The sequence below is a fragment of the Bison bison genome, unplaced genomic scaffold, assembly GCF_000754665.1.
Source record: "Bison bison bison isolate TAMUID 2011002044 unplaced genomic scaffold, Bison_UMD1.0 scf7180017864115, whole genome shotgun sequence".
NCBI lineage: Eukaryota > Metazoa > Chordata > Mammalia > Artiodactyla > Bovidae > Bison > Bison bison.
Window position 1 is genome coordinate 2,089,032 of NW_011494687.1, and position 20,140 is coordinate 2,109,171.

The 20,140-nt window shown below is 50.8% G+C and overlaps 3 protein-coding genes across 7 annotated transcripts in view; all 3 read left to right on the forward strand.

Annotated features, from left to right (window-relative positions):
- Positions 1 to 489: 489 nt before the first annotated feature.
- Positions 490 to 12,418, forward strand: PIP4K2C (phosphatidylinositol-5-phosphate 4-kinase, type II, gamma). Of its 2 annotated transcripts, XM_010839339.1 has the most exons (11): positions 490 to 766; positions 3,659 to 3,756; positions 4,430 to 4,526; positions 4,900 to 5,043; positions 8,070 to 8,216; positions 8,405 to 8,443; positions 9,020 to 9,133; positions 9,827 to 10,094; positions 10,263 to 10,366; positions 10,537 to 10,636; positions 10,956 to 12,418. In XM_010839339.1, exons 1-10 carry the CDS (start codon positions 593 to 595, stop codon positions 10,615 to 10,617), a joined length of 1,266 nt encoding a protein of 421 aa, XP_010837641.1. In that variant the 5' UTR covers positions 490 to 592; the 3' UTR covers positions 10,618 to 10,636; positions 10,956 to 12,418. The 2 variants fall into 2 exon arrangements, with proteins under 2 accessions (XP_010837641.1, XP_010837640.1); XM_010839338.1 differs by having other exon boundaries at positions 10,537 to 12,418.
- Positions 12,419 to 13,456: 1,038 nt separating this feature from the next.
- On the forward strand, positions 13,457 to 18,776 carry DTX3 (deltex 3, E3 ubiquitin ligase). 4 transcript variants are annotated; one of them, XM_010839342.1, is made up of 6 exons: positions 13,462 to 13,829; positions 15,196 to 15,257; positions 15,440 to 15,512; positions 15,881 to 16,610; positions 17,525 to 17,742; positions 18,080 to 18,776. In XM_010839342.1, the coding sequence occupies exons 3-6, from the start codon at positions 15,484 to 15,486 to the stop codon at positions 18,153 to 18,155; spliced, it is 1,053 nt and encodes a 350-aa protein (XP_010837644.1). In that variant the 5' UTR covers positions 13,462 to 13,829; positions 15,196 to 15,257; positions 15,440 to 15,483; the 3' UTR covers positions 18,156 to 18,776. The 4 variants fall into 4 exon arrangements, with proteins under 4 accessions (XP_010837642.1, XP_010837643.1, XP_010837644.1 ...); XM_010839343.1 differs by having other exon boundaries at positions 13,464 to 13,829; positions 15,862 to 16,610; XM_010839340.1 differs by lacking the exon at positions 18,080 to 18,776 and having other exon boundaries at positions 13,457 to 13,829; positions 17,525 to 18,065.
- A 318-nt stretch (positions 18,777 to 19,094) lies between these two features.
- ARHGEF25 (Rho guanine nucleotide exchange factor (GEF) 25) overlaps positions 19,095 to 20,140 on the forward strand; it is a 9,215-nt gene continuing 8,169 nt past the window's right edge. Inside the window, exons 1-2 of the mRNA XM_010839375.1 lie at positions 19,095 to 19,310; positions 19,592 to 19,706. Coding sequence (XP_010837677.1) covers positions 19,212 to 19,310; positions 19,592 to 19,706 — 214 coding nt within the window. The 5' untranslated portion in view covers positions 19,095 to 19,211. The remainder of the gene's footprint in view (positions 19,311 to 19,591; positions 19,707 to 20,140) is intronic.

Below are 20,140 nucleotides of genomic sequence, written 5' to 3' on the forward strand. Positions count from 1 at the left end.
ATTTTACACACGTTATCAAACTGAACCTTTAGAGGCCATCCCCTTCTATCCCAATAGTCACTGTTTTAGTTTCTCACCTCGTGCCTAGACTTTTGCAATACTCTGGTCATCTTCCATAATGATGCCTGAGCGGTCTTTCTAAAAGCACAGAACCCACTTAAGGGATCTCCTACTTTTTAAACGAATGTTTTCAGGTTAGCCTCAGGCGGGAGGTTATTGCTAGAAACTGGGCAAAACTGGAAAGCGGCCACTTTAAAGCTACGAAGCCCTCGACCATAGGGTTAAATCGGTCTAGCCCAAGCAGCAACCCCAACGCCTGGATAACTGGTCTGGGCTTCGCGGACCGCTCGCAGCCCTCAAGGGAAAAGGTTTCCGCGCGACTCCCCGTCGTCAGGTGAGCCCACCCACCGCGCAGGCGTCGGGGCGCGCGGGCCACCAACAGGGGGCGGAGTCAACCTACCCCGCCCTGCTCTCGCGCCAGCGGGCCAGCCTCCGGTCACGTGACGGCGGCGCAGGTGAGCGCCGCTTCCGGGGTCGGGAACCTGCATCGCAGACGGTTCAAGCTTCCACTCGGTCGGGTTCCCGGGAGACTATGGCGTCCTCCTCGGTCCCGCCGACCGCTGTACCGGCGGCGACAGCGGCCCCCGGCGCGGGTTTCGGCTTCGCCTCCAAAACCAAGAAGAAGCATTTCGTGCAGCAGAAGGTGAAGGTGTTCCGGGCGGCCGACCCGCTGGTGGGCGTGTTCCTGTGGGGCGTAGCCCATTCGGTGAGACCCTGCCCCGGCCCCGCTGTGGCCCTGTCCTAACCCCTCAGCTCCTCCGGGCGTGTCTGTTCCCAGGCTCCCGCTTCCGGAGCCCATCGCGCTGCCACTTTTCCACCAGGCTGTCCCGGTCCCTGCCCACCTACCCTCAGGTGTCCTTCCCCACCATACCTTCTTGCTGTAAAGCTTTTTTTTTTTTTTTCTATTTTAACGTAGGCTTTGTCTTTTCCTCCGCCCTTTACTCCTCCACTCTGTTTCCTTCTTCTTCGTATGAAATCCAGCTCCCTGCCTCCTCCCAGTCAGTTCCAGCTTCAGCCCCAGGCCACGGAGCCCGGCCGGGACCTGGCTCCATCTGGAAGGACTTTAGAGGGAGTGACTGTAATAGATTGGTGGCGGTGAGGTCCCCGGTGAGAGAGTGCGCGTAGAAGGGGAGCGGGAAGAGTAACTGAAAGGAAGTAACTGTTTGTTTACTCTCCTTTGCACCTTGCTTTCCAGCCGCCTTCCTTGATTTTGGAACCTTGGTTCTGAGGGGAAGCTCCAGGCTTCCTGGATCTTCTAATCCTGCATGTCCGTTTCCCTTCCAGAGGTACAGCATTTCAGGGAGGCTACCCTGCCCTGAGCCTAGTGGTTGCACTCAGTCAGCACTTGATGTGTATAAGCCTTTGGTCTTACCTGCACCCTTTTGCTGGCTGGAGTAATGGTATTTGATGTAACTGAAGGTCATCTTTGAATGAAGAGTTGGCTCAGGAGTTCTGGTGGACATGATGGTGCTGAACTTTAGAATCAGGGAGCTGTTTAGACGGTCGGCTTGGGAATCAGGAGGAGACCAGAGAGGCCACCGCATCTCTGGTTCCTCAAGATACCTCAAGTGAAGAAAGCACAGCCATTGCCCTCCCTTCTCTCATGGCTGGAGTGGGAGGAGTGCAGTGATCTTGAATGTGACACCAAAATTTTAAAAATTCAATTTCCTTGAAACATTATAGTCATATGGAGTGTTGTATTATAGCCATCATATAGTGTTGTGGAGATGGAAGGGGATGGGGAAGAATACAGTTTTTGTCATTCTTAGTTTGGGGCTTAGGAAGTTATATGGGGTCTATCAGCTCCCTTTTGCATTTGTAGTCCCCAGGTCCCTGGATGGTAATGTCTTATCGGAGAGTATTCAGTCTACACCACTTGGTATGGGCAAGGCTAATGGAGGTAGGGCTTCCTCTCTTATTACTCATCCATCCATCCCTTTGGGAAGCTTGAGAAGGAGGGTTTTCCTTTGATAAAGATTGGGGAAATTACACAGAAGACCTGCCTCAGCTTCCCTAAATATGTCTACTTTAGTCCCAACACCCCACCTCCAGCCAGCACACATTTACTTAAAGGGTCTGGAATGGAGAAATTCCTTGAACATATGTCCTAGTGATGAGTCAGCCTGCTTACCAGCAGGTGGCGAGGAGGGGGCCATGAAGAACTATAGCTGAATTTTAGGCTGGAAATCTCTAGTGGCTTCTTCTTTTTTTTTTTTTTTCTGGAGGAATATGTTCTATCTTTTTCTACTGAGAATGAGAGGAGCTGGTTTTTCATGGCAGGGTATGGGATTTAGGTTAGACTGAATTTCTGTTGAATGATCAAGTAAGAAAAGGCAAGGCATCCATTTATTTGGTTAATAAACACTTGGGGACCACTGTGTGCCAGACATTGTGCTAGTCACCTGAGAGATGTAGATGATGAGAACTGGTCCCTATGAGAGCTCACAGCCCAGGTGGGGAGCTCATATAAACTAGCTGTTAGAGTCAAGTGAGAAGTGGACTACTAAGGCTTCGTGAAAGATACTGTGGCACCCTTATTAGTCACTGGGGAGAAAGCACATCTCCTGAGCATTTCTTGGTACAGGAACCCCCCTTCCACCCTGATATTAGCAGACTGCTGATTCTTGGGGCTGAGGAGAGCATGTGGTGCTTGCATGCTTTGGGCTGTGGGTTGGCTTTACTTTAGTGAACAAACAAGCTCATATCCTCTGCCTGCCCACATTCCCTCAGAAATTTTTCTCTTACCTTACATACAGGCAGGTGGGGACCTACTCAGAGAACTGGGGCAGAGTGGTCTGGAAGAACAGATCCTGTTTGTAAGAAGATGCCTCCTTCAGGATATGGACATTTCGTTCTTGCTGCTGTTGACCCCTCAGAGTCCCATTAACTCTCTGTACTTTGAAGATGTCTTTTGTTTTGTTTCCAGTGGAGCATGGAAATGTTTGTCTTGAATGTCTTGAGTCTGCTGAGGGTTTTTTTTTTTTTTCTAGAATTTCTCACAGCTTTAAAAATAATCCAGAGTTGCTTACAGAGTTTGCCTAATATAAAATGACTGTTGTGAGCATGAAGTTCCACGGGGGCGGGAGTGTGAGGGGCCATGTGTGAGGGTTGCTTGCTGCAGGCCTCGCTGGGCAGCAGAAGACAGCATATACTCACCTTTGTCAGGCATATGCGTAACCAGGGTATTTAAAGGAATGAGGTGGTTGTTGTTTAGTTGCCCAGTTGTGTCTGACTCTGTGATCTCATGGACTGCAGCACTCCAGGCCTCCCTGTCTGTCATCTCCTCATGGACTGCAGTATGTCAGACCTCCCTGTCCACCGTCTCCCAGAGTTTTCTCATGTTCATATTCATTGCATCGGTGATGCCATCTAGCCATCTAATCCCCAGACGCCCTTTTCTCCCTCTGCCCTCAGTCTTTCCCAGCACCAGGGACTTTTCCAATGAGTCGTCTTTTTGCATCAGATGACCAAAATACTGGAGCTTCAGCTTCAGCAGCAGTCCTTCCAGTGACCCTTTTCTGACTCTTTCCCAGACAGTATATAAGTAGCTCTCCACACACCTCCTCACTGCCTTCCCATTCTTATTCTGACTGATCAGATCAATGAGCTCAGCCAGGTGCCTCCCCCGGTGATGCTGCTGCCAGATGACTTTAAGGCTAGCTCCAAGATCAAGGTCAACAATCACCTTTTCCACAGGTATGTGGGAATCCCTGGTCTTCTTTTGTCAGCCTTCCTAGAAAAGAGAAGAAATCATTTTAAGAGTTAAGGTTGAATGAGTTGAAGGTTTTAGATTTAGAAGGCAACTTACAAGTTCTTACTTTATTGCTTAAACTTCTTCCCAATGCAGAAATTCAGTATTTTTTAAAGAAACCACTAAAATAATTTCCAGTGTTCCCTACACACTTATCTACATGTACTAGTTTTCCTTTCCTCAAGCCTGAAAATTCCACAGTGTAAATACATGTAGTTGTCATTACCATACTTCTGAGAGGTACTCCCTGAAAGAAATACCTGAATCCTATAAGCCCTCCTAATATCAGAAGGTAGTATTCAAAACCTGTTACTGATTTAAGGATGTCTCTGACTTGCTTGAGATTTGGGAAATGCTGCTGTTTGGATGGGCAGTAGATCCTGGCTCTACTTAAGCCACTTACCAGTCATGTGGTTTAAGCAGGTCACTCAGCCACCCTAAGCCAGTCTCTGTTTCTATAAGACGGGAATAACACACTTATAAAAGACGTCACATGGGTTCTATGAGAATCAAATAAGATAATATGTGTGAAGGTGTTTTATAAACTGTCAAGCCCTTTATAAATGTAAGATAATATTGTTACTTTGTTTTCTTATCTTGAAAAAACCCCTATTGCAGGGAAAATCTGCCCAGTCATTTCAAGTTCAAGGAATATTGTCCCCAAGTCTTCAGGAACCTGCGTGATCGATTTGGTATTGATGACCAGGATTACTTGGTGAGTGTCCATTTTGGGGAAAGAGTAGGCCTTTCTCCCTAACAAGGGGATTCCTTGGAACAGTAATGTTTGGAGAAATGAGGACCTTCACAGGTATTATTTACCTTTTTGTGGTCATTACTATCCTGTGGTTAGGCATCTTCAAAAATCTGAAGAAAGGTATAAAGCCCGTCCTTGGGGAGAAATGCAGATGCATTAAAAATTTTGCTGCTCATTTCATTCAGTCTATATATGGACACTGGATTTAGAACCCTTTTTCATCCTCTTATGCCAAGGTTTTATCTACTTTCAAATGTGTTCAGTTGACCACTGTCCTATGCATTTATATATAAAGGGGGAGGAAAAGAGCTCCTAGCCTCTTCTGTGTCCCCAGGTATCCCTTACCCGAAGTCCCCCAACTGAAAGTGAAGGCAGTGATGGTCGCTTCCTTATCTCCTATGATCGGACTCTGGTCATCAAAGAAGTATCCAGTGAGGACATTGCTGACATGCATAGCAACCTGTCCAACTACCACCAGGTCAGACCTCTCTCAGCCTCACTCTTCCCTTCCCCTCCCTACTCATTGCTCAGCTTCAGAGCACTTGGGAGACTTCCTATCCCTCTTCCTCCCTATATAGCCTATAGCACTCAACATCATGTTTTTGAAAAACAAGGCATTTCAAAAAGAGAGCCTTCACATACCTATTTGTGTTTGATTAAATAAGAGTTTAGACATCTTCCTTCTCATTTGGTGCTTCTAATCTAAAGCCACTGTGAATTGATAGATACAAAAAGGGTACGTGAATAGCAAAGTATAAATTTCAGACTAAGTCAGAGTTAGACGAAGTGCCAACATCAGATGTACTATCAGGAATAAATGCAGTTTGGGGAGAAAACCACGGTGATTATACCATTGGGATAGATTGGAGGGAAGAAGCCATGATCATAACCAGCCCTAAGTGAGATTAGGGAAGCTATTCTGTCTGAGCAAATGAATTTGGAATATGAAGTTTCTGGAATATTTTGGGAATAAAAAAGACCTGAATATCTTTCTACTGGAGGAAAATCTCACCAAAATCAATGAGCAAGGAATAAATGAAAGACTCTAAAAGAGTTTTTGGTTATTCAACAGCTAACCTATGTCTGTTGTTATTAGGTCCTATGTCAGACAGTAAAGAAAGAGGTGAATGAAATGGCCGTGGCCGTTGAGGATCTCTTGTTCTAATGGCAGAGACTGGTAAGCTAGCATTAGTTAAACACACGACACGATGTGTGCAGGCAGTGGAGGTATGTAGAGAATGCTCTGGGTGGGTAGAGGAAGAGCATCCCAGCTCACCTGGAGCAAGGGGTGTATCTGGCAGGCTCAAGGAGAGGTTTTAGAGGGAGTATCCTAGAGTTGATTCATGCATGACTAGTGGGGACCAGGCATTGGACATGGTGGAAGAGAGCACTCTAGGCAAAGGAAAGCAGCACTTGTATAGGCACAGAGCCATGCATGAGCTTGATGTTGCGGAACTGCAAGAAATTCAGTGCGACCAGGATGAGGTATTGAGGTAAAGACAGTTAGGCAGGAGCCAGGCAGTGAGGGCTTTATAAGCCACACAGAGTTTGGGCTTTATCCTGAAAGGTGGTTTGCAGCAGAGTGATGTATATGTCATTTAGAAATAGCCCTGTGTCAGAATTTTAGAGAATGGATCATAGAGGGGAAATACTGAGAGTGGAGACACCAGTGAGAAGTTAAGTGTTATAGTCCAGGTGAGAAATGACGTGGGCCTGGAGGGTGATGGTAGTGGAGGTGGGAAGGAAGACCTTTGGGAGAATTGCAGGAATTAAGGCAAAGGGGCTCCAAATTCCTGGGTGCCCCGTTGGGAAGCAGGAAAAGAAACAGGTCTTTGGAAGGAAGACAATTCTGATTTAGGCGTGTTGAGTTTCTGATTTCTACAGTTCATCCGGATACAGATGTCCTGTGAGTGGTTGGGGTATGGAGTTCTGGAGAAAGAATCAAATATCTTTCTAATTTTAGATTTCTTTATAGTCTAGATTTCAGAGCTACAGGTAAGTAGATGGTACTTATCACCATGAATATAGATAAGATTATGGAAATGTAGAGTGAAATGAAAAGAAGGTTGAGGACAGAAACTTAGGCAAGTAAAGAGTCCATAAAAGAGACTAAGGGATGTCTTTTTTTTTTTTTTAACATGATTGCCAAGTTTAATTCAACAGCTCCACTAACTCCTGCCTTGTAAAAATAACAGAATGCTCCTCTCTGAGGTACACTGTGATGTGAGGCCAGGTTTGTTGTTTTTGATATAGCTCTACAAAAAAGTTGACGTGAAATGCACATAAAAAAAGTTTTAAGGTTTAAAAAATACAGACTAGTAATTTATCAATACACCTTGGAGGTTGAGAATAGGATACTAAGATTTAATAAATCTTCAAATACAGGCAGTCCCCAACATACAGAGCATTTTCCAAATACAAATGGCCTCTCCCATCAGGTTTAAAGGAGCAAAAGCCTTTTCTTCTGCTCCTCCAAGTGACTAGACTACCCAGGCTCTCTAAACCCACAACCACGACCCCAAGGAAGGAAAAGAGGAGGGGAGATGGGGACCAAGTAAGGCCACATGGTCACTGCTGCCCAGAGACTCTGTTGTGGTTGTTTTTCCTCCTTCCCCCAGGCCTTGGTCCTCAGCTCTGCCCCAGAAGTCCTTGCCAGGGGACAAATCTAGAGAGCTCCTACCCTCATGTGACCGGTGAGGCTGAGGCTGAAGCCCCAAGGGCCAGCACCACATTTGGGTCTTCTTGGTTGGAGCTGTTGGATGCTGTTAATGATTTATGCCCTACTTCATTCCACATAGGATTTGAGGACAGAGGAGTGGTGTGATGGGAGCTCAGGCTGGTCAGTAGTATCAAGTACCAGCCAGTTGAAATATGACAATGACAAGATGCCTGTTTGAGTTGGCAACTGAGGGATTTGAGGCAGTGAAGAATAGAGAAATTTCCAAGGAGAAATGAGAGTATAATCTGATTTCATTGGTTTGAGGTATGAATGAGAGAAAATGGACTGATAGCTGACTAATTTTCTGAGAAGGTTGGCTATGAAGAACAAGGCAGCAACACAGAGATGGTAGCACTTAAAAGGGGATTTTTTTAGGAATCCAAATTACAGGCCATCATGCAAACGTTTTTATTGTGGGAATCTAGCCCACCAAGAAATATTAGCCTAGGTAAAATCATTCTGTTGATGTAATTTCTGCTCCTGGTTCTATGAATAAAGAGGGTCAAAAACAAGGATAACAACACCTACCTTCCCCATCTCAAAGAATGATAAAGATCAAAGGAGAGAAGGCACTTTAAGAGATAATATACATCTGGGATAAATCAGAGGAGATGAGGATTCAGAAACTGCCTGGATAACCTGGGGCATCTTCAGAAAGCCCCACACCACTTCTGACCTATAACCTGTCTATGTGAAGTTTTGTGGCTCCCTATGGAATAGGAGCACTTGAATTCCCATCCCTGAGCTGTTCATCTCTCCTGCTTCCTCCCTCCCTCCTACCCCAGTACATTGTGAAATGTCATGGCAACACATTGCTGCCCCAGTTCCTGGGGATGTACCGGGTTAGCGTGGACAGTGAAGACAGCTACATGCTCGTGATGCGCAACATGTTTAGCCACCGTCTTCCTGTGCACAGGAAGTATGACCTCAAGGTAAGGAGAGGAGGCGAGTGCCGAAGGGGAGACTCCTGATGGCCTGAGGCGGGGAAAGGCCAGGGAGGGCACTGGATGATTCATTTTAAAGGAAAGAAGGCTGTGGGTTCGAGGACTTGTCTTAGGAGGTAGGTTCCGACTGTTCCTTTAGCCTTTTCTGCTGACTTGGTCTTTGGATCTCTCCACAGGGCTCCCTAGTGTCCCGGGAAGCCAGCGATAAGGAGAAGGTGATATAATTCTAGATGACAGGGTGTGAGGGGTGGGGGAGGGCAGGTGAAAGGGATCTTCTTAGGATAAAGAGTTAGGGATCCTTGGATATTAATTCTTATCTTAAACCACCAAAAAAGAGAAATGTAAACTTTTCCTGATCCAGGGACTTTTTGGAAGGGGCAGTGGGAAGGGCCTTTTTGTCACCGTCTTGGATTTGGGAATGGGTGAAAATGCCAGACTTCAAGAGCAAAATGCTCACTGACCACCTCCCATTCTGAGCTTTCATTCAAGCCAGCTGTCTGTGCTTAAGAAGAAGAAAGAAAAGTCAGAATGGAATGTGTGAACTGAAAACCCTAGGTAGAAAGTAGTGGGGTGTGATTTGGGATACAGATGCAGTGACTTAAGTCTGGGGTCACCACTAGAGGCAAGAACAGACTCTGGGCAGCCTCCCAGTGTAAAGTCAAGTGAGAGGGGTGGCCCCTCTCCCCTAGGGGCCCCAGAGCGAGAGACTGAGCCCTACATAGAGCAGGGTTCACTGGCTGAGATGGTAGGGGAGGACTGTATTCCCAAGATGTCCCTTTACCTGTTCTCAGGTTAAGGAACTGCCCACGCTTAAGGATATGGACTTTCTCAACAAGAACCAGAAAGTTTATATTGGTGAAGAGGAGAAGAAAGTCTTTCTAGAGAAGCTAAAGAGAGATGTGGAGGTGATGATTGGGGTGCTCTGGGAAATGACTTTGCTTCTGTTTTTTGCTTCCCCCTGGGCAGCTGTCCATTTACAATATGAGGGAACTCATCCCCTTCCCTTGGGGCTCTCTGCCTATAGGGGATTTGGGCTTCCCTGATCAGTTGGTAAAGAATCCAGCTGCAAGCAGGAGACCCTGGTTTGATTCCTAGGTTGGGAAGATCTGCTGGAGAAGGGATAGGCTACCCACTCCAGTATTCTTGGGCTTCCCTTGTGGCTCAGCTGGTAAAGAATCCACCTGCAATGTGGGAGACCTGGGTTCAATCCCTGGGTTGAGAAGGTACCCTGGAGAAGGGAACTGGCTACCCACTCCAGTATTCTGACCTAGAGAATTCCATGGACTGTATAGTCCGTGGGGCCCCAAAGAGTTGGACAAGACTGAGCAACTTTGACTTTCATGAAAACCTAGAGGTGACCTTTGGAGGGGGTGGCTGGTATGAACTGAAAGAATGATCTTAAAAGAATTCTTTAAAAAACAATGATCTGAGATACCAGGATATTTAGGCAATAAAGGGCAATGGTATGCTCCCAACCCTCCGTATTTACATTTCCTTTCCCCAGGAGGGCCCTGGATAGTCAGAGAGGGAGGTATAAGGGTGGTACATGGGAATGGAGAGAGCCACCTGGGGGTTCTGACCTGCCAGTGGGGTCTCAGTTCCTAGTGCAGCTGAAGATCATGGACTACAGCCTTCTTCTGGGTATCCACGACATCGTTCGGGGCTCTGAGCCGGAGGAGGACGGGCCGGTGCGGGAGGAGGAGTCAGAGGGGGATGGGGACTGTGGCCTTACTGGGCCTCCCGCTCCGGTGGGCTCCTATGGCACTTCCCCTGAGGGTATCGGCGGCTACATCCATTCCCACCGGCCCCTGGGCCCTGGAGAGTTTGAATCCTTCATCGATGTCTATGCGATCCGGAGTGCTGAAGGTGAGAGAGAGTCTGGAAATTTTAAGGGCAGGGAGGGTAGTCCCTGGGGGACAGAGACCAGGGTGGTGGATGGAGAGGCTGGTTAGCTTTTCAGAAGAAATCTGACTGGTTCCTGAGGGGAGGGAATTGGGACTATACTTGGTCTTCATCGCTGGTCTCTCTCCCCAGGGGCCCCTCAGAAGGAGGTATATTTTATGGGCCTCATTGACATCCTGACACAGTATGATGCCAAGAAGAAAGCAGCTCATGCAGCCAAAACTGTCAAGCATGGGGTGAGGGTTCCCTGAAGCCTTTCCTTTCCTGTCTTGACTATTCAAGAGCCTCTTGTGCCAGAGCAGTGGGGTGGCAGAAGGGTGAAGGGCTGGGTATGGAAATGGTTGGGAGTGGGAAGAAGGGGAGGGCTGTGGGGACTGACACCCTGTTCCACACCTTCCTCTCACAGGCGGGGGCAGAGATCTCTACTGTCCATCCTGAGCAATATGCTAAGCGATTCCTGGATTTTATTACCAACATCTTTGCCTAAGAGACTGCCTGACTTCATGGTGACTGCTGCTCTATGTGTCCGGTGGTTGGGGTCTGAGAGGCATGGGGGAATTGTGGATGTTTTGGCCACTAACTTCTCTTCCTCTTTTGCTAACTTCAGGCTACAGTCTGCTTCCATCCAAATAATTCCATCTTGTTGAGTAGGCTCTTCTTGGCCCTCAGAAATACCGATACATTGTTTTCCCTCCCCTTCCTTCCCTTTTCTCCCTTCCCTCTTTCCTTTCCCCACCAAGTCGCTTGCTTCATTAGAGTGTTTACTATCGACTCTCTCCCAAGTGCCTTGATCTTTGTAAAATGTCCTGTTGTTTTCCATAACAGAGGAGGAGCTGGGGGAAGGGGGTTGTTGGCCATCTTCAAGACCTGACTGGACAGATGGACCTGGCTCAAGCAACTTACTCTGGATGCACTTTGCTGTGTGGGATGAACTAAGAGTATCTGAATTTTGCTGATAACTTTATAGAACTTGTTGTGGCATGCTTCCTTCCTAATAGGCCCTGGGATGGAAGATTTTCAAGACACTACAGATGTGGGTGCCAGCATGCACACACACATTAGGATATGGCCAGTCTTACCCAGCTGGGGTGGAGAGTGATTGGTGGGCTGGCAGCTTGTGGAGGTGGGACCTATGAGGACTCCTGTGATTATTTAGGGAATTGGAAGTCTCTGTTGAGGGTTGACTACTCCAATCTCTTCCCTCACTCCACCTACCCTCACTAAAGATGGCCACAGTGTTGAATCCTGGGTGAAGCTGTTTGACTAATGCTGCTCTTCACCAGGATCTCACATCCTTCCTAGGGCCAGATCCCTTCAGTGGGGGTGTGGTCAGTTCTGGAGGCTGGACGGATGAGCCAAGGGAGTAAGGTTCACTCCCTGTGTTGAATTTCCTTTCTTCATGTCTAGCCATCCCGGAGGTTTTAGTCCCAGCAGAAGGGAATACCTCTACTTGGGTTAACCCTGGTCATCTCAAGAGAATGGAAGTCTCACATGGGGGAGCGTCCTCCACTCCCTGAAAGTATGCCCCTTCCTCCCCTGCCCCTTCTCAAACCCTTTTCCCAGTTGGATTTGTTATTCTGTTCTTTTCTGTCCATCTTAACTGCTACTGTGTCTCCCAGGGGACAGATGGCCCTCTTTGTCATCTTCACTCTCCACCCCCAGAGAGGAGTCAGAGCCATAACTCAGTCACCCAGCTCCCTCCAAAGAGAGTTGAGCTGATGCATGATATTCTCAGAATGCAATGGACCCTGATGAGCTGGGATAGTTCCCTTCCCCACAATTCCTCTGGGGCTCAGGCAGCCATTTTTGTGATCCTGCATCTCCCCTGAGGCTTCTGCATTTCTCTGGAACACAAAGATGGGGTACCAGCAAGTGGCCTCTAGGGATACAAAGACTCTGCTCTGTATCTGACTGGACTGATCTGTCTCATAAGAAGTCATGAGGTCGTAAAGGAGAATTCCTCCTGCCCCTCCATCTTCTCCAAAGGAAGTAACGAGGAGTCCCCGGTTGAGGATTGGAGCCCCATAAAATTTTCCTGGCAGGAGCCTCATGAATCTTTTTCATTCCACCGTCTACCTTTCCCTTGTTGAATGCAATAAAACTCCATGACACCAGCAACTTTGTTTAGAAATGGGTTTTCTGACCCATTTCTGGCTGATGTATTCATAAGCATTATGGTTTTCATTTGTTGCTTCTGTTTTTCATCTTTTTTTGTTTTATTAATAAAAAGATCTCATGTATTTACTCCCATTGCTGTCACTATAAGGAAAATAAATTATTGAACTCAGTTTCCTTCAAAGAAATTCTTTTTCTCCCCCACTCCTCTTTTTTGGAAGCCTGGGCTTAGGGGTGTAGTGACAAGTAAAGAACTCTGATCTTTAAGGTGTTGGGTCCCTAAGGATGTGGGTTTCAAGATAGATGGCTGTGAGCTTAAAAGGTGGCAAGGAGTGTGCATGGGAATGGAAGACATTCCCCAGTTTTGCATGAGTCAGCTACAGGGGGGCCAGGGACAAATGAGGTGATGTGCCCCCCCCCCCCTTTTCCCCAGCTTCTGGGCTAGATCACATTCACATCTCTAAAGGTGAGCGAGTCTTAACAGCACCAAGCACACAGGAGCTAAAGGAGAAGGAATCCAGTGTTTCCCCAGGCTTCCTGGGAAAGATGTCCTTTGTGTGGAGGACAGGAAGAGTACATCAGGGTCCTGGGAAAGTAAAGAAGGAAGTGACCAGCCATCCAGCTTGGAGAGGGAGTGAAGAAAGTGGGTGGATCAGCAGAGCTTGTTGCCAGTCTGAGAAATCCATCCAGTACTGTTTGGCCAAGGAGGTCTTCTGACCGTTGGAAAAACCTGGCTTGATGTGGCCCCAGGGAAGTGAGTTGGACTGGGGGCGGAGACTGCTGGCTCTGATGTGGGAAGCAGAAGAGGGTCTGTTCCCAACCCCCTCGCTTTGTGAGTTTTTAACTCTGTTTCGACCATAGACTTGATACCATCACTCCAAGGCATTTTTGGGGACATTCTCATTCTGCACCAGCCTCAGTGTAAAGAGAAAAATCAGAGATCAATACCCATCTGAGAGCAGGTTTGACAGAAGGTAACAATCTAGGAAAAGGCAAGCAATAAAGAAGGGAAAGGTCTTAGTCCTGGATTTATTTTTTAGAACCAATGCTTTTTACCATGACTCTTCTTCCTACCTCCTATTCCTCAAAGGCCTTTCTAGAAAAAGGATCATAGAAAAATTGCCCCCTCTTCCCCACCTACCTAAACCGACACTCCTCACCCACCCATCTGCCACCAGCTTCCAGAAGCTGCCACGCAGCTGGCTGGCAAAGAACAGGGAGACGGCCCCTCTCCGGAGGGGAAAGCGAGAAGGGTAGCGTCTCTAAGGGATTTAACCTCCTACCCTGGGCTCCACGACACCACCCCCGCCTCCAAAGATTGGGACGGCGCCTCCATTTCTGTTTTGGGGCGGAAGGCAGGGGCTTGTGGATGGAAGGGGGTCAAAGGAAACGGTGATTATCACCTGGGAGGGGAAAGGGGGTGCCATCCTCCTTCATTCCCTCTTCCTCAGTTTGCACCCCCTGCAAACTCTTCCCACCACACACCTTCTCGGGGTCTCCCCCCCGCCCTTGTTGCTAAGGCCCAGACCGTCATCCCAGCAACAGCCTCAGTCATGTGACCGGCAATGGCGGCGCTGACGAGAGGTAGGTGAGCCCGGCGCCCCCCACACCCACCGCGCGCCCCCCGGACCCTGCTCGCACCCCCCGCGCGCCCTCCCTCTTCCCCTGCGCCCCCTCCTCGGTCTCCTTCTCCTGCGCGCGGCGCCGGGGGTCCGGGCCCGGCCCCGCCGATCCTCTGTCTGTTACTCTCCAGCCTTGGCCTCCATTTGGGGGTTCTGGGGCCCGCGATCCGGCCGACATGCATCCCCACCCAGTGGTGGGGCTGCGGGGGCTCTGCCGAGCCGGGGATGCGGGGAGTTGGTTCCGGGTCGCGTCTGGCAGGAGGTCGTGGGGGGAGGGGTGCAGATGCCTCCGTTGATGCCCCCAAGGACCCTGGCCTTTCCTGGCTGCCTCTGTCCGTCGGCCCCTCTCGGGCGGGAGGGACTGGCCCCGTGTCCGGCCTGGGCTGCCCCAGAGGAATCGGACCCAGCAAAAACTGTGGCCCCGCCTCCCTTTCCTGTGCCAGCAGGACTCGGAGCAAAGGACACCTAGGTCCTGGCTTCACTCTGATGGGGAGGGGGTGTTCCACCTGGATGGACCGAATGAGCGAGGCTCTAGGGTTCTGATTTCGCTTTCTGAATCTTGAGGTGCATCTGGCCTTGAGGGGACTGGGAAGGAGGCACAAACGGAGAGTTGCTCCCTTTTGGATCAGTCAAGGAATTGAGGTCACACTAATGGCCCTTCTTTCTATTTGGGCCGAATTTGGAGGTGTTGTAGGGATAATTCTGTAGCTGAACACAGCAAGACTGGGGCAGGGAGGGAGTGGTGGTGGTGGAGAATATCAGGGTGCTCCAGTGGATCACCTGCGTGAGCTCCACCCCTCCTGAAATGCAGTCTAGGTTGCTGACAGGCCTGGACTTCGTGTGCTGGGTCTAAAAGGTGACAGCAAGAACTTTGTTATTGCAGGGGCTTCTGCCACTTGGTCCGCATTCCAAACAGACTCCAGCAGAAGGGACTGGGTTAAAGCTTAAGGAAGGCACCCTAGCACTAGGAGCTGAATTATTGGCAAAATGTGGAGCAGGGCGAGAAGCTGGGGAGCAAAGGAGATATTCTTGTCCTTGTGATCTGAGGGAGGTGGCAAAACAGACCTCTCTGTGTGTGGGCTTTTCCCTTCCAGACTTCTCTAATCTGTGTCCCTAAGCTTTCTTAAGAGCCCCAGAGTTGAGGAAGAGGAAAGTTAGCTTGTTGAAGTTCGTTCTTTAGGAACTTGGCCAGAGGCTAGGGATGAAATTCTGCAAAAGACAGGGAGAGGAAATTGAAGGAGGAGTTTTTGTTTGCTTCTGGGCTGACTGGGGGAAACGGTAATGTTTGTCATCCTAACCCCTCCTTCCTCCCTCCCCCCCTCCCCTAGTCCTGGTCAGCTGAATGTGGAAACAGAGGGAATTCTGCTGTCACCGTCCATGGGCTTTCCAGGTATCTGCCTTTCATGGAAACTTCAACTTTCACCCTTAAGTTGGTTTCCTTCATTCCATGTTCTAGTAATCCCATTCCCAGGAGATTTACCCCCAGGTTCTGTCTGTCTCGTGGGCTGCTGGGTGGGGGCATGTGGGAATGGGAGAAGGGGTTTTCCACTCCTTTCCCTTTCCACCCACCAGGTCACACAACCTACAAGTAGGGAGTGGGGACAGACAGCGCCTGCATGCCAATTCTAAGCTCTTCAGGATCAAAGTGAGCAAAAAGGAGGGTCGAAATCTCCTTTCCTTTTACAGAACCCAGTCCAGAGTTGGGGAGGGCCAGGATGCTTCTGTGCTCTAGGGAGGAGTGTAGGAGAACCAAGACTGATGCTTACCTTAGATGATAATAATAAAGTTAGAGCAGCTCTCTTGCTGAGCACTTCAGGGGGTGCTGGAGTTTGAAAGATGGGAGGAACTAGAACGTGAACTTGGGGGAGGAGTTGGGGGTTGGGCTCTGAGAGAGTAGAGGTAATATAGGACTGGAAAGGAATGGGAAGTAGGAGGCACTGATATCTGTGAAATGGGGATCCCCCCACCCTGAGTCCCTTTTACCCTGGGGGCAGTGTCGTTCGTCCTGTCCAGAATGGCAGCCTGTGGAGGCAACTGCAAGAACAAAGTGACTGTCTCCAAGCCTGTTTGGGACTTCTTGAGCAAGGAGACCCCTGCCCGGCTGGCCCGGCTTCGGGAGGAGCACCACGTGTCCATTCTCATAGACGGCGAGACTTCTGACATCTACGTTCTCCAGCTTTCCCCTCAGGGCCCTCCCCCAGCTCCTCCCAATGGGCTCTACCTGGCCAGGAAGGCTCTCAAGGGGCTGCTCAAGGAGGCAGAGAAAGAGCTCAAGAAAGCTCAGAGGCAGGGGGAGCTTATGGGCTGCCTGGCTTTGGGGGGTGGAGGGGAGCACCCTGAGCTGCACCGCCCAGGCCCGCCCCCTCTCCGAGCAGCCCCACTCCTGCCCCCAGGGGCCCGGGGGCTTCCCCCACCTCCTCCTCCGCTGCCCCCTCCCCTTCCTCCCCGCCTTCGGGAAGAGACAGAAGAGCAGGAGAGCACCTGCCCCATCTGTCTGGGAGAGATCCAGAATGCCAAGACGTTGGAGAAGTGCCGGCACTCGTTCTGCGAGGGCTGCATCACCCGGGCCCTGCAGGTGAAGAAGGCCTGCCCCATGTGTGGCCGTTTCTATGGGCAGCTGGTGGGCAACCAGCCCCAGAATGGGCGGATGCTGGTCTCTAAAGATGCCACACTCCTGCTACCCAGCTATGAGAAGTACGGCACCATCGTCATCCAGTACGTCTTCCCGCCCGGTGTCCAGGGGGTAAGAAGACTATGGCTGCCCTTACCCTTTGGTTTCCCCAGGCTCCTTGTTCTCTGATTGTTCTCTGATTTAGGAAAACTGGGTGCGAGGGGAGTATGGTTGTTAGATGTGATATAGTCGTGCTGTCTCCTGGGATGCCTTCCTGCTCAGCTCAGTGCCCTGGAGCAAGAGGCCCCCTTGAAGCCTAGCTTTTCCATCCCCACGACCCCAAGGCACCCATGAAAATCAGGTATGAAAGAAAGGAATCGAATTCTGTTTCCTTGAAGAACTTGGATGTTGACAGCTATTGTCAGCAAAGGTGAAGTCTGAGGATGGCGGCTCAGGTGCAGACCAGCACAGTGGGAAAAGTCTGACCTCCCCTCAACAGTGCTGGGAGTGTTAACTCCATTTCAGATTTATGAGACAGAAAATTTTGTTGACAGTCGAAGGTTAAAAAGGAGTGGTCAAGAGCCTACAGGTGTCTTTTCCTGCTTGACAAAGAGTAATGTCCAGTTCTGGTTTGCAGGAAGATGAGGGAGTTCTGAAGGAGAGAAATACAAAAATGGAACAGGTTAGACAGTGGAAAATGCACTGGGAGTGCTTTCAGGTGGAGAAGGGAAAGCTGAAAGATAAATGATTCTGTCTTTACATTTCTGCTGAGCTATCTGGAGAGTAAGGCCCAGCTTACCTCCCCTCAGTTTCGAGAATCCATTTGTTGCTTGCGGGATTGGGAGAGCAGAAAGAACCTCTGAATGATGAGAATTTTGTCTGGAAACAGGCTTCTGGTGCCCAGACCCTAGAGCTGGTCCTTCCGTGGAAGGCTGTCACTGCCCCAGCAGCCTTAGCTGGGGGTGCACAGCCAGAAGGCTGGCCACCACGACCCTCCATGGGCCTTAAGATGCACAGCTGCTCATTCTGCCTCCCCATTCCCCCAGGCTGAACACCCAAACCCAGGAGTTCGGTATCCTGGCACCACTCGGGTGGCCTACCTCCCGGACTGCCCCGAGGGCAACAAGGTGCTGACCCTGTTCCGCAAGGCGTTTGACCAGCGTCTCACCTTCACTATTGGCACCTCCATGACCACAGGGAGACCGAATGTCATCACTTGGAACGACATCCACCACAAGACCAGCTGCACAGGGGGACCACAGCTGTGCGACATTCCTTCTTCCCTTCTCTTGGCTCTACCCCTTCTCCCCATTTCAACAGAGGGAACCCCTTCTCTGTGGGAGCCTCCTAACTGGAGAGGACCACCCCCAAACTATTCAACCATCTTGTCCATCCCAGTGTCTCCTGTAATCATCCTGGTCCTGATGTGCCCAGCTTAACCTACAAATATCAGCAGAATTGGGCTCAGTTATCTTGGGTTTGGATAACCTTAAGGAAGGTGGGGAGGGGCTAGAGTGGGGCACCAGAATGAGGGTGAGAATGGGGGTAATATGAGTAAGCCTGACGGGCTAACCCTGACCCTCATTTCTCTTTGCTCCCAGGTTTGGGTACCCGGACCCCACCTACCTGACCCGGGTGCAGGAGGAGCTGAGAGCCAAGGGCATCACTGATGACTGAAGGACAGCCCCTTCAGGAAGCCCCTGCTGTTCTCCAGTAGGACCCAAAGGAAGCCTCTGTTCTCTCTCCCTCTGCCCCCCTCACCACTCTAGTAGGGGACTGTCTGACCAGGGAAGGAGTTTGCAGAGGGTGATCCCTTCTCCAGCCCCCCACTGGCCGAGTGCTTCAGTGCAGTGTGAGCCACTCCCTTCTGGCAGAGGCGCTGTCCCGGGCTCTGCTCCACTCCTCCGCGTGTACATACTCCTAGCCGCCCTGCCCCCTCCATTGCCCTTGGCTTTTTCTGGTATGTGCTGTGCTCCAGTGACTCTGCTGAGAAAGGACCTGGGTAGGAAGGGAGGGTCTCTTGAACCTTCCACCCCTACACACTGCTCCCCTGTTGAACTTCTGGCAGGGAGAGGGATCAGGCTGCTGTAAGCAACCCTGGAGCCGGCTGCGTGTGTTCTTCAGAATCAATTCCCCCTTCTACCTTAGCCTTGTCCTTTCTCTCCTGTGTCTCTGTCTCTGTCAGTCTTTCTCCCGCTCTTCTCTGCCCCCTATAAGGAGCCTCCTAATCCCGTTCTGGAATCGCCGCCAGACTGTAGCTTTTAATTTAATAAAAATAAAGTAAAATATGCAACTCTCTATGCCGCGCCCCTTCTGTTCTGTGGGCCGGGGCAGGGGCCGGGGTAGGGGTGGGGTGCGGGGGCTGGACCAGCTGAGAAGGGGTGGGGGCGGTGAAGGGGAATCCCCTGTGAGCCTCGCCAGGCTGCCTGCCTCCGGCGGGCCTGGGACAGCGGCATGCACTTAGTGGGCTCCAGGATAACACAGCGAAGCCCTGGATCGTGCTTCGACGGAGGAGTTGGGATTAAGAGGGGTTGGTTTGTTGTTGAACGTCGGTTGTAGAGAAAGCGACAACCCTACCCCTTTAGAAAAGTTTGGCTGGGGTGGGAGTAGGGGCGGAGCCGGGCAGGGGGGCGGATTCGGCGGCGGCAACTCCCCGGACGCACGCAGGCCTCAGAGCCCCCCAGCTTCCGTGCCCCCTCGGCTCTGGAACTTGGAGGAGGGTAGGGGTCCAGCATGAAGCCCCCGGATCGCCCTGGCCCTGGCCGCACTGACCGGATACTGGGGGTCATGGGGGGCATGCTGCGCGCATGCGCCCTACCCGGGCAGGAGGGGGTAAGAAGGGAGACCAAGGTGGGGTCGGGGTCTTTAGCGGGCTTCAGGACGGCTGCATCCCACAACTCAATATATCCGCAGACAAGAATTCTGCGGAGTAGTCGCAGGAATTCAAGAGTTCCATTAAGAGGACCGTAGGCACGTTTTTGGGTGAACTAACTGCTCTCTCCACCCTAGCCTCGGCGACCCTTTTGTAAAGAGTGGATTTTGACAGAAGGGGAAGCGGGAGATGGAGGCTGGGCGTGGAGGGCGGGTTCCTTACGACTACTCTGTACCCGCAGCCCTCGAAGAGAAGCCCCCTAGGGCCGGGGAGTACCGAGCCAGGATCTAACTGTACGGAGGGGGATCAGAGAGGGGAGAGCGATCGTGAGGTCCCCGCCTGGGTTCCTCTGCTCGGTAAGAAGCTGGGGGTGGGGTGGCGCCCAGTTTGCCATCCTGCGCAAAGTGGCGAATTAAAAAATATGCTGTTCATATTAGCATAAAGGTTCGCATCTAATTTGCATGAGACTCATAGAAACGTTGAGACCTCCACGCTTCTTCTCGCCCTCTAGTCGGCTGTGAGTCCTCCACCTCAGCGGGTCCCGAGCCCCGCTGGCGGAGTGTCCCCGCGCCCCACCCCTGGCCCCTCGCCAGCCCAGTCTCCAGGACTTCGCCTTAATTGGTGATTAGCCTCAGCTGGAGTCCCGGGGCCTGGAGGAAAGAAGGGTCCGGCGAGAGGGCGGCACCTGGGCTGTGTTCCCCACAAAGAGCTCCCCATTCATGCACCCTCTACTGGGGGACCTTGTCCCCCGCCCGCCCTCCCCCTGCGCGGCTTAGGACAGTCCCAACCC

What these genes read in the sequence shown, in the direction of transcription:
- PIP4K2C (XM_010839338.1), top strand. Translation starts at nt 593, where the DNA reads ATGGCGTCCTCCTCGGTCCCGCCGACCGCTGTACCGGCGGCGACAGCG. An exon ending in AAGCCAGCGATAAGGAGAAG is followed by an intron (nt 8,444 to 9,019) that starts GTGATATAATTC and finishes ACCTGTTCTCAG; the next exon opens with GTTAAGGAACTGCCCACGCT. An exon ending in CCAAAACTGTCAAGCATGGG is followed by an intron (nt 10,367 to 10,536) that starts GTGAGGGTTCCC and finishes TTCCTCTCACAG; the next exon opens with GCGGGGGCAGAGATCTCTAC.
- DTX3 (XM_010839340.1), top strand. Translation starts at nt 15,484, where the DNA reads ATGCCAATTCTAAGCTCTTCAGGATCAAA. An exon ending in CTAAGCTCTTCAGGATCAAA is followed by an intron (nt 15,513 to 15,880) that starts GTGAGCAAAAAG and finishes CGTCCTGTCCAG; the next exon opens with AATGGCAGCCTGTGGAGGCA. An exon ending in TCCCGCCCGGTGTCCAGGGG is followed by an intron (nt 16,611 to 17,524) that starts GTAAGAAGACTA and finishes CCATTCCCCCAG; the next exon opens with GCTGAACACCCAAACCCAGG.